Below are 17,038 nucleotides of genomic sequence, written 5' to 3' on the forward strand. Positions count from 1 at the left end.
AAAATAAATAAATAAATAATAATAATAATAATATTAGATATAGTTGGTTTTGTAACTGAGGGTAATACGGTAAAATATTAAATTAGGGTATTTATTAAAACCTTCAAACAAATAAGTTTTTGTTGCATTACCTAAGTTGAACCAAACAACATTTGGTTATGTTTTATTCTCTATAATCTTGGTTATGTGATTATCTGGTAATCACATAACCAAAGTTATACATGATGACTTGAACTAAACGTACCCTAAAGGTTAACAATAAATATAAAATATTATTTTACTCATTTTCTAAATTCAAATTCATCAACGAATCAACGGCCGCCGTTAAAGTTTCAACCGCTTCAAAATTTTAACTGAACCCAAACATATTTCTGAAATCTCGTATAAGAAATAGAAATAGTTGTATCAAGAGGTCCTCTGGAGTGGAAATGAAAAAAATAAAAAAATCAAGGGTTTTATAGTTTTTTTAATTTTATTTAGGTATGAAAATGAAAAATAACCGGTATTTTAGGGCGTTGGGCGGAGCCGGCAATCCACAGTGGCTATTCTGTAATTTGATGCCTTTAAACTTTGGCGACGATTCCGAGGAAGGGGCGAAGGTCTTCCTCCTCCACTTTCCCTTCCAACCCTACTCATCGTACAATGTCAATGATAGAAAGGCAGTGCAGACTCCGCCGCTCTACTGATCGAACGCTGGAAGCCAAGCCGTCGGTTTCCGAGGGCCGCCACCGCATTCCGTCGCCGCCTCTGCCTGCTGAGGCAGCCGACGGCGGCAATGTCGACCGAGTCCTTTTCAAGAACCTCGTTGAGATGGTACCCCTCGTTGAATCGCTGATGGTAGGTGCTGAATGAGCAAAAGATTTGATTTTTATACTTCTCTCTACCTCTTTTTTCTCCTCCGTGGTGGAGGAAGGTGCGATCACCCCCAGCTCCTTTGTTTTCCGGTGTAGGATAGGAGGGCGCGCTCGTCCTTCACGCGGAGGGCTTCTGTGATCTACACACCGGCACCATCCCACCCGAAGAAGGTGAGGAAGATCTGCTATATTTAAAGGTTGGACCTTGAAGAGCAGTTTCATGTTTTTGTGATGTTCAAATTTGTTTTTTTTTCTGTTCGCTTTCCTTCTGTTTTCTTACTTGTGGATTTAGGGAAATTACAGCGGATTCAGTTGGAAAAACTATACCTTCATTGTTTTTGATCGAGATTTGGTTTAGGTAGTAATACTACTTATTATGATTACTGATTTTGATTTGGATCTATCCATTTCCATTTTGTGATTAGAGTTTCTGGAGAGGCTTTTCTGATACGTTTCCCAGAACAGTTTGCTTTCTATACACGAGACCTTTAGCAGTTTTTTATGCTGCATTCTTAGTAGAAGAAATTTCTTAACGCGTGTCCATATAGTAATGAAGTCACTACTCCCTATAGCCTCCTCGATATAATATTCGTGGTTGATGTAAGAACCCAATCACATGTAAGTTCTTGTTGTTGGTTCGTTAGAAATTTGCCCTTGATTTTGTTTGGAATAAATGTGTCCATGCGAGTTTCATTAGTTTGTGAGTGCCACTTTCAGGCATCAGCTTGTGTGGAATGATCTTTATGTACTTGAAATTCTATTTTCTTATGTTATGACAGATTCCTAGGAAGAGAAAAAAGTAGGAGCTAGAATTTTATTCTCTCAAAAATTTAGGATTTGAAAATTGTGATTTTGAGCTGTTGGATTTATGTTATTTTATTATGAATCTAAATAAATATATAATACAATATCAAAAATAACTCTAACTTAAAGATTTTAATAATAAGAAATGAAATTCCAAATCTCATTTTCTTGTGTAACTTGAAACTTCTTTTCTAATATAGAATTAGATCTTTTCTATTAAGGATGAGTTAGAAACATCAATAGGATAGTTTTTCCTAGTAGATCTAGCAGTGCTATGAATCTCAATTCTTAAGCATCTTGGGTCCCAGAACTAATCTCTCTGTAGGTATATCTCTCCAAAAATTTTGGTGAACACTTGATCCATGCAAACTGTTGCTCTATCAGAATTGAACCTTGATATAATATGTTTGTTAAAGGCAGCGTGTATGATCAGTACTTTTAACAAATGAACAGAGTTAAATGAGAAACTTGCAATAAAAGTGAGGACTTTGCTAATTCATTGAATAACAGAATAGGAAATGCAAGTCTCTTCTCACCATTTCCCATTTTATTCTGAAATTTCAAACTCAGTTTCTAAATTGTAACATTATTTTGTTTACTTTCAGAATGAGCGTGATTAGCCAAAAGCTTCACCTTTTCTGTAAATGAGTTAAAAAGTGACTCATTTAATTCTTAATTACTTTGGATTCACAATTTGGAACTTTTAGAATAAGAGGGTTCATGTCATTCAGTATTTCTTTGTAATTCTGGATCTTCTTCTTTTTCCATTTATGAGCACAATCTTGTCTTTTTGATTGTCTTAAAAAGGAACTGATGACCATTTTTACATGTTATGAATTTCAGACCACTGAGGCAAAAGGTGCAAGAGAAACTCCAACTTTTTCTGCAAAGAAACAAAGGGATTTAGACAATACACAAAGAAACAAGCAAAGTGATTCGTGTAATGGGTTTACTATAGAAACTGAAAAAATCCTGAGAGCTCAGGAAGAGTTAAATGTATTAAGGGAACAGATTAATGATCTACAAAGGAAAATACTAGAGAAAGATGAAGCTCTGAAATCAGCTGAAAGTGAAATTAACCAAATGAAAGCAGCTTATATCTCTATTGATGAGTTGAGGATTCAGATTGCAGAGAAAGATTCTATGGTTAAATCAATTAACTCACAGTTAAGCAATGCCAAGGTAGAAACAAAGGTCAATAATGTTCTATAGTTTTTTGCTCGATGATTCAGTACTTATTTTGGTTCTTGTGGCCTAGTTAGTCTTTAAAAAACCTCATGTATTTCATGGTGCTACTTTGGTATTTTGATTGAATCCATATGCAAGTAGCTTTTACTACTTTAGCTTGGATTATAAGATCATCAGATCCTAATTATTCTAACTAGAAGGGAGCAGCTTGACATGGAAAGGTGGATATCTTATTGCTGAAACTGGAGGTCAGCATTTCAAAGTATTGACACAAAAATAGTAAAAAATTTTAGTTATTGGTCGTAATGATCTCAAATCCTCGACTAAATATCCTCTCCCACCTGTGATGTTCTCAAATCTCCAACTTCTCAACTTCTTTCACTTACAGTGCTAAGGGTGTGATGAAAGGTTATTGTGTTTAAAAGTAGAGTATAATGAGATAAGGGGAACCTCTTCTCTCTTGTTATTTCAATCTTCCATTCAAAAATTATGTTCATGGAAAAAGGGATAGCTATGGTTTGAGAAAAACAAAAACACGGCAAGAGTGTAAAATAGAGTACTCGTTATATTACTAAAAAGGAAAAGCGTAGATGTTATTGATGAAAAGAGGTAGGTTTCTTAAGAAAAGAACATGGGCTAATTTTGAAAAGGGCAAAAAAATATTCTAGTTCCAAAAAGAAAGTGGTGGTATCAAATAAAAAGAATAACAAAATCTGAAGCATTTATTTATTTTATCTTTTTCAACTTATGTGGCAAAAGGTAACTCGCTCATCCCAAGCGCCCCTCACTGTGGCCCCACAACGAGATGAAGGGAGTAAATCACGGTAACCGAGTGACCTTTCTAGGTAGAAGGGATTTTATTCCCCAAGGGATTGTTCCCCCGGGATCTTTTTCATCTTAATTCTTCCTCTCTCCTGGTATTTGCTTCTAATTGATGCACTGTTGATTTTTATTTCACCATCAACTTTTGTTTTCCCTTTGTCTTCCGATATATTGTTTGTGCGATTAAATATAAGATTAATCATTGTTTGTCTTTTTCTAGATGCCAAGACTTTTATGCATCTGTCCTACATCTTCTCCCTTTGAATAAAATGATTGAAAACTCAATTCTCTCCAGACATTTCTCCTATCCTAGAGTAGATTTTGGAATGTTAATGTCACTTTTGTCTACAGTACTTTGTCTATGTCAGCTGTATTGGCATGCTAATGTCAATCTCATCTTACAACTTCTCATTCTTTGACTAATATAGGATTTCATTCAAGCTTTTCTTGTATTAACTCCTTGTCATAGCATTAGATTTTTTTCTTTTTTTTTTACCATTAATATAGTTTTTTTTTGGTCAAACTTCAGTATCTTATAGTATTTTGTGTTTAAGGAGGGTTAAAAAGAAGAATATCAACTTTTTGGAATAACAAATTGACTTGGTTAAATCTTTGAAGATTATGACCAATGTGTCAGTCCAAAACATTGCTTTGCCAAAGTTCATAAACATTGATATTGTATCTTCGTCATCTTCATTACATGAATTATTGGTTTTTCTTTATTTGTGAACCTTTTCTATTCTGTGTATCAAGCCAACCTAGGTTAATATTTATGCTCCCAACTTTGAGGGGGGTGTTAACAGTTGTCTGTTAGAGTTCCTACATTGGTATCGTGTCATTAGGTGCACACAATACAATTGTATTCCACTGCTAAATTTTTCATGGGAGAGTTATGTATCTTGAAGTGCATGAACATAATGAGCACATTCTCATACATTTCTCATCTGAAATATTTAAAGTCAAAGCTTAATGTATATAATGATCATAGTCAAAGATCACAGTTCCTTGATAAGTCTGAGACCTTCACATTTGCTTTCAATCTTTTTGTGTTGTTGGAGTCGTGCACTTAGGTAATTGTTAATGCACTGAACAACAAGCTGTATTAGTTGCCAAGTAGGAATCATGCACACTATTATTTACAATTTCTTTATGCGACTTTTCTGGACAACAACAACAAGCTGTATTAGTTCTCAAATAGTAATTGCATACACTAGTATTGCAAAATTATCTTTATGACAACATCTATAGAACTAGATGAGGCTTGGAATTGTAGTTGGAAAGTCCATTATTGTTTTGTCATTATTCATAAAAAACCTTCTTTTCTTTTTTGATTCTTTGTTGCTTGCTATGATTTCTCCTACTGCAATTTCCACTCTTTTTTCCCTGGTTTATGGACATCTCTTGGGTCTCTATGATGCTATTGGTAGTTCCCCAGAACTTGACAAATTGACCTATAACTTCACTCTTCTAACATTTATTATGCAAACTTGGCTGGTGCATCTCTACTATCAGTTCCTGTGATTGCCAAATGCTAGTAGGAGCTTTCTCTTGAGATACTGTCGCATATTTTCTATTGCTTAATATCTTAAGAAATAGTCACTTGTTGAACTAGTATGAGGGCATTCTTCATTTAATCTACAGAACAGTCTGGCAGACAAGCAAGCAACTTTGGAGAGACTGACTTGGGAAGCTCAAATGTCTAACAAGAAAATTGAGGAACTTCAAGGAGAGAGAGTCTCTATGGACTATGAGATTACCAAATTGATGCAAATTTTTGAGGAATTATTTGCAAATCATTCATCTATACACCCTGATGCAAGTTTATATTCGTACAGTTTGGAACCTCTTCCAGTTTTAGTGAGTTTTCCTCTCCTTTAATTGATGGTTGTTTGGCTGTTTCCTTCTTGTGTCGTTATTAATTTATGTATGTTCCATGGAGCACAATTTGGTCTTACCAACTGAAGAAAGTAGAAAATGACTGTTTGGAATTTCATTTGCTAAACTTATGATAAGAAACTGTAAATTAGGGGTGAGCTCATAGGAATTATTTGTATAAAGCCGCACTTGCTTGTTGCTTATACACATAAACACATAGTATGGTTAAATTTAACTTGGTTTTCCTTCAGTAGTAGGTGACCATTCTATCCCCTGTTTAGGAGTGTCTTTGATTATCATTGTGATTATGTTCTTGGGAAGGTTGAGTCAAAGAAACAATTGAGAAAGGTGGTGCAATGGGCCATTTGCTACTTTTACCTGACGATTAGAGGGACTTCAATTTTAGTCACTTATCTTTCAGTTTTTTGGCTTGACAGTGAGACTTATGGGAATTTGCTCGAATAATTCTTTGTATGGTTTGCAAAGATCTGTTCATAAAATTTTCACATAAGGTTTCCTTTTCGAAGGTATAAAATAAACTAGTTATCTGTACACTTGAGAAACTATTGAACCGATTAGTTCAGAATAACAGTATAGCAAAGTTGTGACGTTTAAAATAAACAACGTAGTTTGTTCATTAATAAATTTTGTGACTGTTAATGTAGCTTGCAATAATCCGTATGGAAACACTTGCTTGCAACAGATAACAAATGAAATTTTGTAGCAGGCAAAAAATGAAATTGATAAATGCCTAAACGCTTTGCTTCACTATAACACTTTGTCTCTATTTGTCGGTTGTTGAATGACGATGAGCATAAATTTCATTGATGCACAAACAGAGTGACATGGATGATATCGCGTCGGAGAAACTGGAAGAGACGAGAGCAGCCTATGTTGCAGCAGTTGCTGCTGCAAAAGAGAACCCAACTGAGGAGTTGCTAGCTAGAGCAGCTGAGGCTAGACTACATCTTCAAGCCCTTGTAATCTAACAGTTTCATATTTGGATCAGTATGAATGTGATGGTGATTGATTGTAATGTCTTTTGCAGTAATTTATGACATGATCGATGCTTTAATGTTAATATCCAATCCACTAGTGAAAGGCATGTTTTCGTCTAGGTTTTCTTTACTCGAGCTCATGAAACACTGTCGATGTTTGCCTTACAACCCGATGTTTCACTTGAATATATATTTAGGAGAAGTTATGCAGTTTGCTGGTAACTCATTGATGTTTCATGTGTATTTTTTGGACTTGTCATTTTGTCCACAACACTAACTGTATGCAAGGATTTCAATTGTACTCTGGATTTGAATGGGCAGTTGAACTGATCAAGGAGTCAGTTGGTGTGTCGCAGGCCTCTAGGAATGGCTGGTGGAATAAGAACTCGAAGACATCATGTTGTCACTTTGCTTAAAGAATCCTGCTCTCTTCCAACTTCCAGTTATTGTGATTTGAGGTTCTTTAGCCATGCCTATCACAAGGAGAGCAGTCTCATTGCAAGTTTGGCCCTTGCTGGAAAATTGTGGATGTTGATGTAATCACTCATATGCATATTGCATATTTTAGTAGGTTATTGATATAATCCAAACTAAGAGCAGATGTGGCTTGAGGGAGGAACCTCCCTCTCATAGCGACGAGCGGTTCTGCAAACATGGAGCTGCTCCTTCGTCAATTTTTTATTTTTTATTTTTTTATTTATATTTGTTATTAAAAAAAAACAAGAGATAAGGAAAATATATGAAAAAAATGTGGGACCCCTACGTAGAAGTTTGTGAGAGTTTTTTTTTTTTATAGTGGAGAGAAATGGAGAGGTTTTTACTTTTGACGTGGTATTCAAAGAGCTTCTTGAGAGTATCCACGACTATGGATGCGCTAAGTATGTATGTTATATGATTTTGATGTTTGGATCATGTTTATGTATTTGTTATGATTTAATATTACATGTCAATAGGGGTGAGTATTTGGTTAAAACAGAATCGAACCAAACCGAATTAACTGAACTGCACCGATTTTTTTTTTCAAACAAACTGAACCGAATTGATTTTTGATAAAAACCGAACCGAACCGAATTTTCAATAAAACCAAACAAATCGAACCGAACAAACCGAATAAACCGATTTTTTCTAAAAATTTGATTTGACTTAATAAAATTTTGGTTCGATCTAAACTTTATGGTGTAAAAAACTGAATTGGTTAAAAAATTCGGTCTATTCGATCAATTCGGTTTAACCGAATAAAAAAATTTAAAATCGAACCTGAACCAAATTAGCCGATTTTTTGGAGAAAAAAAACCGAATTTCCGAATAAACCGAACCGAATTTTTAAATTCGGTCGGTTTGATCGGTTTATTCGGTTTAACCCAACTTTTGCTCACCCCTACATGTCAATTGATGAACATGGTAAAAATCCTAGTAAGTATGAGATGTAGTATTAAAATTCAGTCAGTTTGATCGGTTTATTCGGTTTAACCCAACTTTTGCTCATCCCTACATGTCAAATGATGAACATGGTAAAAATCCTAGTAAGTATGAGATGTTGAATACTAGATAGATGGACAAGTGCAAGTGATTTGATAGACGAATACATGGTAAAAGTTCTAGTAGGTATGGAATGTCAGATGTTAGATAAATGGTCGTGGTGAAAATCGGATATTAGATAGATGGGCATGGTAAAAGGTATGGAATGTCAGATGTTAGACAGATGGCTGTGGTGAAATCGAATATTAAATAGATGGACATGGTAAGATGATAGTCGGATATTAGATAGATGTATATGGTAAAAGTCCTAATGGGAACTTCATTATTTGACATAGAATGAAACATAAACTTAACAATTGACTGAGAAAGTCGACTAATGAATTTCAGAATGAAACAAAAGAAGCTTGGTAGTGATTGAGGGATTTGATGGATGAATTTTAAAATGGAACAAAATCTTCAACAGTCAACTCATAAATTTCAAAAAAAGCATAGAAGGATGAATAGTCGATTACTGATTAGCGAACATAGGAAGCCATGGTTGAGACAAAATTAGAAGATGATTTGATCGATCTTGAAGATTCATACATACTATAAATCAGACACGAGGTGATCAATTGATAAGAAGTTGCATTCACGCAGATACGATTCTGAGAAAAGAAAAAAGGAAATCTTATTGAAGGTAGAAAATTCCTCTGTGGGAAGATGTTCATCTAACTAGATCTCTGTCAAGTATTTCTTCATTTACATTTTTAGTCTTTGTATTTAAATTTATATATCTTTTAAACTAGTAAAATTACTATACTGCAAGAGGTTTCTTCTTCTACTACCTGACTGAGATTAGGACCGTGAAATAGCAGTCATCCAATTGTGATGTATTTGGATATGTGGTGCTTATTTTAAATTGCTTAATTTGTTTTTCGCTGCATTAACTCTAATAATAATGCATTAACAATGAAAATTGTTATCAGTGCTATTCATCCGTTCCCTCTAGGATACCTAAGATGATTTCGGTCGCCTTTGTGGGCATGGTTCAATTGTAAATACTTGGGATAAGACTATAGTGGTTCGAAGACCAAAACTCAGTAGAGAGTTTCATCATCTCTGTAGACCCCTTGCTCAAACACTTGCCACTTGGGTTTCCCTGCTTTATCTCCCTTCCAATAGTAGTGGGAGCTCAGGGGCCGCTAATGTGCCGGTTCCATATTTTTTCTAAAATGATTTTACTGACCCCAAGCTAGGGGTATCAATTCGGATAAGTTAGATTTAAGTAAGGATTTTATAAAAAAAAAATTCAACCCAAATCCAATCAAACATCCTAAACCCGGATAATCCAACCAATCTGAATAATTGATAACGAGTATTTCGACTCATTATTTTGACTCTTATACTTAGTTTTTTTTACTTTCTCGTATGTTAATTTCGTATTTATATTATGTTTTTCTAGTAGGAACCTAGTCTAGACTTAATTGTAATTTTTTTATAATTATACTGTTATTTCTTATATTTTGAATTTGATTTTTTTTTTAAAAATCCAAAAAGCCATGGATTGGAGTAAGTTCGGCTTGATTTGAAGGGAAAAAAGGAGGAGATTAATTTGGAGCATTTAAGCGGTTGATTAAGATCAAGGTTCATCCAAGAAGTAAAGCTTCAATTCAATTTGGATCAAAGGAAGCGAGGAGTCCAACCTTAAAACCCCTAATTCATCAACTCAATCTAAAACTCAATTTCAAACCAATAGTTCGTTTCCACTTAATGGATTCGGATCTCACACCACACAAAACCAAAAACCCAAAACCCAAAACCCATAAAGAAATCCTCTCATCTCTCACTCCACACAAAATCCAAAACCCAAAACCCCTGATGCTGTATCTCCTCATGCCAACTTCCTCTTCTTCTCTTCGCCACGACCAAGGGTCGGCAGCTTCCACCTCTCCACAGCCGCCGTTCGGCCAACCCCTCACCTTATCCTCATCCACCAAGGTCGGTCGTCTTCTCCTTGCCATCCAGCCACGCCGCACGTCACCGACGCCATCTCAACCCGACGCACGCCAACCTTCATTCAGACGCCATCTCTCCACCGCCGTCGCATCCTTCTTCGTCCAGTACCACTGTTGCTGCCGGAGGGAACATCTCCTCCACCTCCTCCCTTCGAGTTAGAAGGGAGGAGAGCTAGGGGTCTCTTCTTCGGGATTAGAAGGGGAGGCTCCACGTCTCCACAGATTGCAACAGCCTCCCTTCCACTCCGACAGCCTAATGATAATAATAAAAATATTCTCTAATTGATTTTAATCAATTGAGATTTATTATATTAGACACAATCAAGATCGACATGAATCAAATAGGAAACATAATATTTCCAAGTCTATTATATTACTATGTTTATAATTATTATGATTGTATGTCTTATTTAATCTTTCCATTATTATTTTGGGCAATTTATATAAATAAGTCTATTGATTTTAGTAATAAGATTATCAAAAAGCTTTATATTATTTCTTTCATCTACCTATTAATTTCTTCATGGTATCAGAATGAAAATCCTTCGCTTCTTTCTTATTTTTATCTCTTTCCCCACAACGGTTTTTTTCCTTCTCTGTTTTTTTTCCCATGCAACCAATCGCTTATCTCCCATGTTTGTTTCCCTCTCGTTTCTTAGAAGCACGAGAGGACTTCTTCTCTCCCTTCTTTGCTTTTTGTTTTTTTTGGAAACGAGACAACTTTTTCTCTCTCCATCTCTCCCTTTAGTTTTCATCCGCACAAAGTTTCTACCGAAGCTTCACGCCTCCTCCTCCTTGGTTTTTCTTCTTCCTCCCTGCGTCGCTGATCAGCCTTGTGCATCGGCCATGTTACCGCCTCCAGTGTCCCTCCGGCCTCCGAAGCCCTCAAGAGCTCTTCGCCGACCTCAACGAATTTGGGGCATCTTATTTCCCGCGATCGCCACCACCGATGGCTGCTTTCGACCACAGCAAGGAGTTGCTCACATAGGGAATCTGTTGTTTCTCCACCGCCGCTAGCTTTGCCGATGCCAGTCGTCGACAATAACTGCCTAACTACAAGAAAGCAACCTTGACAACCTAGAGTTCCCTCACATCTACTTTTCATCATTTTCGTTAGAGTCAATTATTTATTTTCAATGTCAGATACTCAACAATATCAAGGTTTAGACCGATGTCAAATTTGTCACATCGTTGGTCATACTGGTATTCATTGTTCTAGAAGATTTGATTGGTCTTATAGTCGGAGAAGATGTCAAATTTGTCTCAGAGTTGGACATATTAGTATTCAATGTCCTAAAAGATTTGACTCAAATTTTGCTGGTGGTCCTGCAGCATTGGGACAACCAACTATATCACAAGGAGAGCATGCATCTTCAAATCGATCACCATCTTCTTGGCATTCTACAGCTCGGTCATCTCATTCATCGACTCTTGAGAACCCAGGATGACATCCGGATTCTGGAGCAACTCATCATGTTACACCGAAATATAATATTCTCACAGAAACTTCGCCTTATGATGGACCCGATATGGTACAAATAGTTATGGCTCATGTTTACAAATTATTCACATTGGAAACACATCTTTTCACTCATGTGGCCGAACTTTTCGTATGCACAACATGCTTTATGTTCCTTCTATCATCAAAAATTTACTTTCGGTGCGTCAATTTGCTCTTGATAATAATGCGTTCTTTGAATTTCACCCTCATCATTGTCTTGTGAAGGATCCCACAATAGGAAATATTCTACTCCGAGGAAATATTAAAGATGGTCTTTATCATCTTCAACCCACCTATACTAATGCGTTTATTGGAGAACGCACTGATAAATTCTCTTGGTACGCACGTTTTGGTCATCCGTCTCTACGTGCTGTTCAGAATATCATTAACCAGTATAGCTTACCAATTTCTTTAGCCTCCTCTTCTCATTTATGTGAAGCTTGCATGAAAGCAAAATCTCATAAATTACCTTTTGTGTCTTCTTCTCACACTTCTAGTTTTCTTTTAAAAATTATTCACTCTGATGGGTGGGGTCCTACTCCTATTCTATCTAATTAAGGTTTTCTTTATTATGTTATTTTTATTGACAATTTTAGCAAGTTTACTTGGATTTTTCCTATAAAAAGAAAGTATGATCTCTTTGATATTTTTTGTTGCTTTCAAAAACAAGTTGAGCGTTATTTTGATCGTAAAATCCTCTCCCTTCATTCTAATTGGGGTGGAGAGTATCAAGCGCTTCATCGTCATCTTATTTCCTCTAGCATCATCCATCGAGTCTTTTGTCTCCACACTCCTGAACAAAATGGATCCGCTGAGAGAAAACATCGTCATATGGTTGAAATTGCCTTAGCTCTTCTTAATCATGCCTCGGTTCCACTTAAATTTTGGGATAATGTTATCTAAACCGCAATCTATCTTATTAATCGTTTACCCACTCTACTACTTCAAAATAAGTGTTCCTTGGAAAGACTTTATAATTGTCTTCCAGATTACTCCTTCTTTCGTATCTTTGGTTGCGCATGTTATCCTTGGCTACGACCTTACTCTAAGCACAAGTTAAACCCTCGCTCTTTACAATGTGTTTTCCTTGGTTATAGTAATTTGCATCATGGGTACCGTTGCCTCCATATTTCAACTGGTCGAATATATATTTCTCGACATGTTACTTTTGATGAATCTCTGTTTCCGTTTGCAGTTACTATCTCAGATCCTCCTTCAGATAATCAAGGCAACTATCTAATATCATCAAGCAATATACTAGAAGCCCCACATATTGATTCATCATGACATATTAAAAGTACAAGGGGGGATGATATCTTGGGTCCTGCTCCATCTCCACAAGTTCTTATAGACTCAGCGGCTAGTGGTGATCCACTCTCTAGTTCTGATTCTCATCCGTCTAACCACTCATCTCTGAGTAGCTCTGATGATGATATTTCTCGGTGGATGCTTCCTTTAAGCATCGTACTCTTCCACTCGCTATCCTCTTCCACGATGTCAACCAGTTTCCACTCGCTATCCTCTTCCACGTGCTCTTATTGCTTCTTTAAATTTTGTTGAACCTTCTAGTTTTACACAGACAGTCAAAGATCCAAATTGGCGTACTGCGATGACTATAGAATTTGATGTTCTTCTTCATAATACAACCTGGAGCTTAGTCCCTCGTACCCCATCTATGAATATTGTGGGCTCTAAATGAGTTTACCAAATTAAGTATCATGTAGATGGTTCTATTGAATGTTACAAAGCTCGCCTTGTTGCTAAAGGTTTTAATCAACAGTCAGGTATTGACTTCAATGATACTTTTAGTCTAGTTGTCAAAATTATAACTATCATATTGCTATTATCTATAGCTGTAAGCTCCAATTGGCCAATACGACAATTAGATGTTTCCAATATTTTTCTTCATAGACACCTTGGAGAAACTGTTTATATGAAGCAACCTCCTGGATTTATCCACCCGCAACTTTCAACACATGTGTGTCAACTTCAAAAATCTATATATGGTCTTCGACAAGAACCTCGTGCATGGTTTCATCGTCTATCTACCTGGCTTCATACTTAGGGATTTTCTGGCTCAAAAATAGACTCTTCCCTATTCTACAAATGTAATGAGGAATTTTCAATATTTATTCTGATTTATGTGGATGATATATTAATAACTGGTAGTGATCAAAACGACATTATTACTTTATTACATCTTCTCTGTCAAGAGTTTTCTATTCGGGATCTTGGCAATGCTTATTTTTTCCTTGGTATAGAGTTTCTCTCACATTCTGAAGGTTGTCTTCTCTCTCAGAGCAAATACATTACTAGGCTCCTACAACGAGCTAAAATGGATGGTGCACGTCCTATCTCCACACCAATCATTGAGGATGGTTTCACTGCACCTTCATCCTCCTCTTCGATATTTAACCCCCAGATCTACCGTAGTATTGTTGGTGTCCTACAATATGTCACAATTACATGACCCAATATTGCTTTCGTTGTGAATCGTGCCTGTCAATTTATGCATGCTCCTACTAAACATCATTGGGAGGTGTTAAGAGAATTCTTCGATATCTCAAAGGCACTATTCTACATGATCTTCTTTTATATCGCCAGTCTTCACGAGAGTTGATTGCCTACAGAGATAGACGTTCTACTAGTGGATATGCTATATTTCTTGGGCGAAATCTTATTTCCTGGCTTTCAAAGAAGCTGTTTGGACCAAAATGGAGCTAGAGGAGGGGGGAGGGGGGTGAATAGCTCGTCGTCGTGCTCGTGGCCGGCGTTGCTTGTTTCTTCAAAGATGTGTAGCGGAAATATACAAGAAATAACACACACAATGCTAACAAGTAGATTTACTTGGTATCCACTTCCAAAGGAGGTGACTAGTCCAAGGATCCACACACTCACACACACCTCCACTAAGAAAACCCTCCTTTATGGTAACTACCAAAGGCGGAGAAGCCCTACAAGTTCACACTACAAGAAGAAAAGGAAAGGGAAACAAAATATAGCATAAGCTTACAAGAAAACTCTAACCCTAGCTTTCTTCTTCAGCTGTAGATCCGCCTCTTGACTTGGAAAACCTCCAAGAACCTTCAAGAACTGGCGATCTGAACTTTTTGGAGAAGCTGTGGGAGCACAGTGAAGATCTGAGATGAATCGGTGAAGTTCTACTGAAGAAGACGCACGCCAACGACCTTTATCTGTGCCAACGGTCGGATCCCGATCGATTGGATTGCTCCCAATCGATCGGGGAGGCTTTGGATCGATCAACTGATCGATCCAGAGCGCCTCTGTGCTCTGGGAATTTGCCTGGATCGATCGGCCGATCGATCCAGGGCTTATCGTGACACATCGCAGCTTCCCAATCGATCCACTAATCGATTGGGACCTCTGGATCGATCAGCTGATCGATCCAACAGGCTTCTGTGCGCTCGCGACTGCCTCCCAATCGATCCACTGATCGATTGGGACGAAGGCTTCTCGCGGGGACTCCCCAATTGATCGGTCGATCGATTGGGCTCCAGTCAATCGATCGATTGATCGATCCAACTGCTGTTTTTTGCCCAAAATCAAGTCTCAAGCCCCCCAAATCAACATCCGGTCAACCTTAACCTGTTAGTACATTATGCCTAGCATCCGGTCACCCTTGACCTGCTAGGACTCCCTCACCAAGTGTCTGGTCAATCCCTTTGACCCACTTGGACTTTCCTCCTCGTGCCAAGTATCCGGTCAATCTCTTTGACCTACTTAGACTTTCCATTGCCCGACTTCACTCACCGGGACTTCCCTTCTGCCTAGCTTCACTCATCAGGTCTTTCACCTAGCTCCACTCACTAGGATTTTCACCTGGCTTCACTCACCAGGATTTTCCTCTGCCTGATTTCACTCACCAGGACTTTCACCTAGCTTCACTCACTAGGATTTCCTCACTGCCTAGCTTCATTCACTAGGTCTTTCACCTGGCTTCACTCACCAGGATTTTCCTCTGCCTGGCTTCACTCACCAGGACTTTCACATAGCTTCACTCACTAGGATTTCCTCACTGCCTAGCTTCACTCACTAGGTCTTTCACCTGGCTTCACTCACCAGGATTTTCGTCTGCCTGGCTTCACTCACCAGGACTTTCATCTAGCTTCACTCACCAGGACTTTCACCTAGCTTCACTCACTAGGATTTTCTCACTGCCTAGCTTCACTCACTAGGTCTTTCACCTGGCTTCACTCACCAGGATTTTCCTCTGCCTGGCTTCACTCACAAGGACTTTCACCTAGCTTCACTCACCAGGACCTTCCAGTCAAGTATCCGGTCAACCTTGACCTACTTGACTCTCCTTCACATCTCAACTGGTCAACCTTGACCAAACGGGAATTGTATCAACAATCTCCCCAAATGAACAACTGCACCTGCATTGTCCATATCATCTAAACCCAATATATTGTCAAACATCGAAATCCAAACCAAAACTCAAGCTTGGTTAACCAGGTCAACCTTGACCTAAGGGATATTGCACCAACAATCTCCCCCTTTTTGATGTTTGACAATACCTTTAAGTTAGGACACCTTTGAGTTAAGCTAATCTCATAGTCTTAACTCTCTTCATGCCAAAGTATGAATGATGGTTCCCTTCATTCTCCTCCTTTCCTAGAGGGTAACCTTCCTCTTCAGGAAATGAAGGTCTAACTTAAACCACACATTCTCCCCTTATTGGCACACATCAAACAGAACCTCTCCCCCTAAAGAGTTGCTTATCGCTGTTCACAACTTCACTCGTTGTGATCAACACGATAATGAAGATCTCATACCCTTCATTATCATCACTGCTCACCCTTGAGCATTAACTACGTGAATAATCCAAATGAAGGTCCCATACCCTTCATTTTTATCGAATGCGCATCCATGAGCAAACACCACTTAAACAATGAGGATATCCACTCCCCATTAATTTTAAATGCTCAACCTTGAGCATTTGCACGCTAGAAGGTTAACCACCTTCCAAGGTTTATGAAAAATAATTCTCATGTCCTTAAAGAGTAACTCCCCCTAAAGACATGGTCGGGAACTTCTATCATTGCACCAACAATGACTTGGAATCCCTAAACCTTTAGGAAACCCAAATTTTGAAGTTTTGAGGTTCAAAAATTCAAAATTGAAACCAAACCTCAACCTAAACTTCAATTTAGTCTTCCTCAACCAATCCATCCTTGTTTTCAACATGAAAACACCCCTTTTATGTATACACATGTATTTTGAGAGGTTAGGAATGGTTTCCTAGACTAAACTTGGTTTGGAATGCTGAAATCAGGCTTTCCCAGCCAAAATCAGCTTCCTCAATCGATTGGAGTTGGGTCCCAATCGATTGAACCAGTTTGAATCGATTCACTGATCGATTCAGGAGGGCTGGATCGATCGGTGGATCGATCTAGGAAGCTTCTGTTCGCAAGAAGCTTGCTCTCAATCGATCGCCTGATCGATTGAGACCCTTCAATCGATCGGGTGATCGATTGAATGCCTGATAGTTCTGAAATT

At 37.8% G+C, this 17,038-nt stretch overlaps 1 protein-coding gene across 4 annotated transcripts; it reads left to right on the forward strand.

The window, feature by feature from the left end:
• Positions 1–541: 541 nt before the first annotated feature.
• On the forward strand, positions 542–6,624 carry LOC122030468 (protein MICROTUBULE BINDING PROTEIN 2C-like). 4 transcript variants are annotated; one of them, XM_042589679.1, is made up of 5 exons: positions 542–837; positions 951–1,025; positions 2,502–2,852; positions 5,310–5,525; positions 6,383–6,624. In XM_042589679.1, the coding sequence occupies exons 1-5, from the start codon at positions 643–645 to the stop codon at positions 6,530–6,532; spliced, it is 987 nt and encodes a 328-aa protein (XP_042445613.1). In that variant the 5' UTR covers positions 542–642; the 3' UTR covers positions 6,533–6,624. The 4 variants fall into 4 exon arrangements, with proteins under 4 accessions (XP_042445613.1, XP_042445614.1, XP_042445611.1 ...); XM_042589680.1 differs by having other exon boundaries at positions 2,502–2,840; XM_042589677.1 differs by having other exon boundaries at positions 956–1,051.
• The last annotated feature ends 10,414 nt before the right edge of the window (positions 6,625–17,038 follow it).

The sequence above is a fragment of the Zingiber officinale genome, chromosome 10B (assembly GCF_018446385.1).
Source record: "Zingiber officinale cultivar Zhangliang chromosome 10B, Zo_v1.1, whole genome shotgun sequence".
NCBI lineage: Eukaryota > Viridiplantae > Streptophyta > Magnoliopsida > Zingiberales > Zingiberaceae > Zingiber > Zingiber officinale.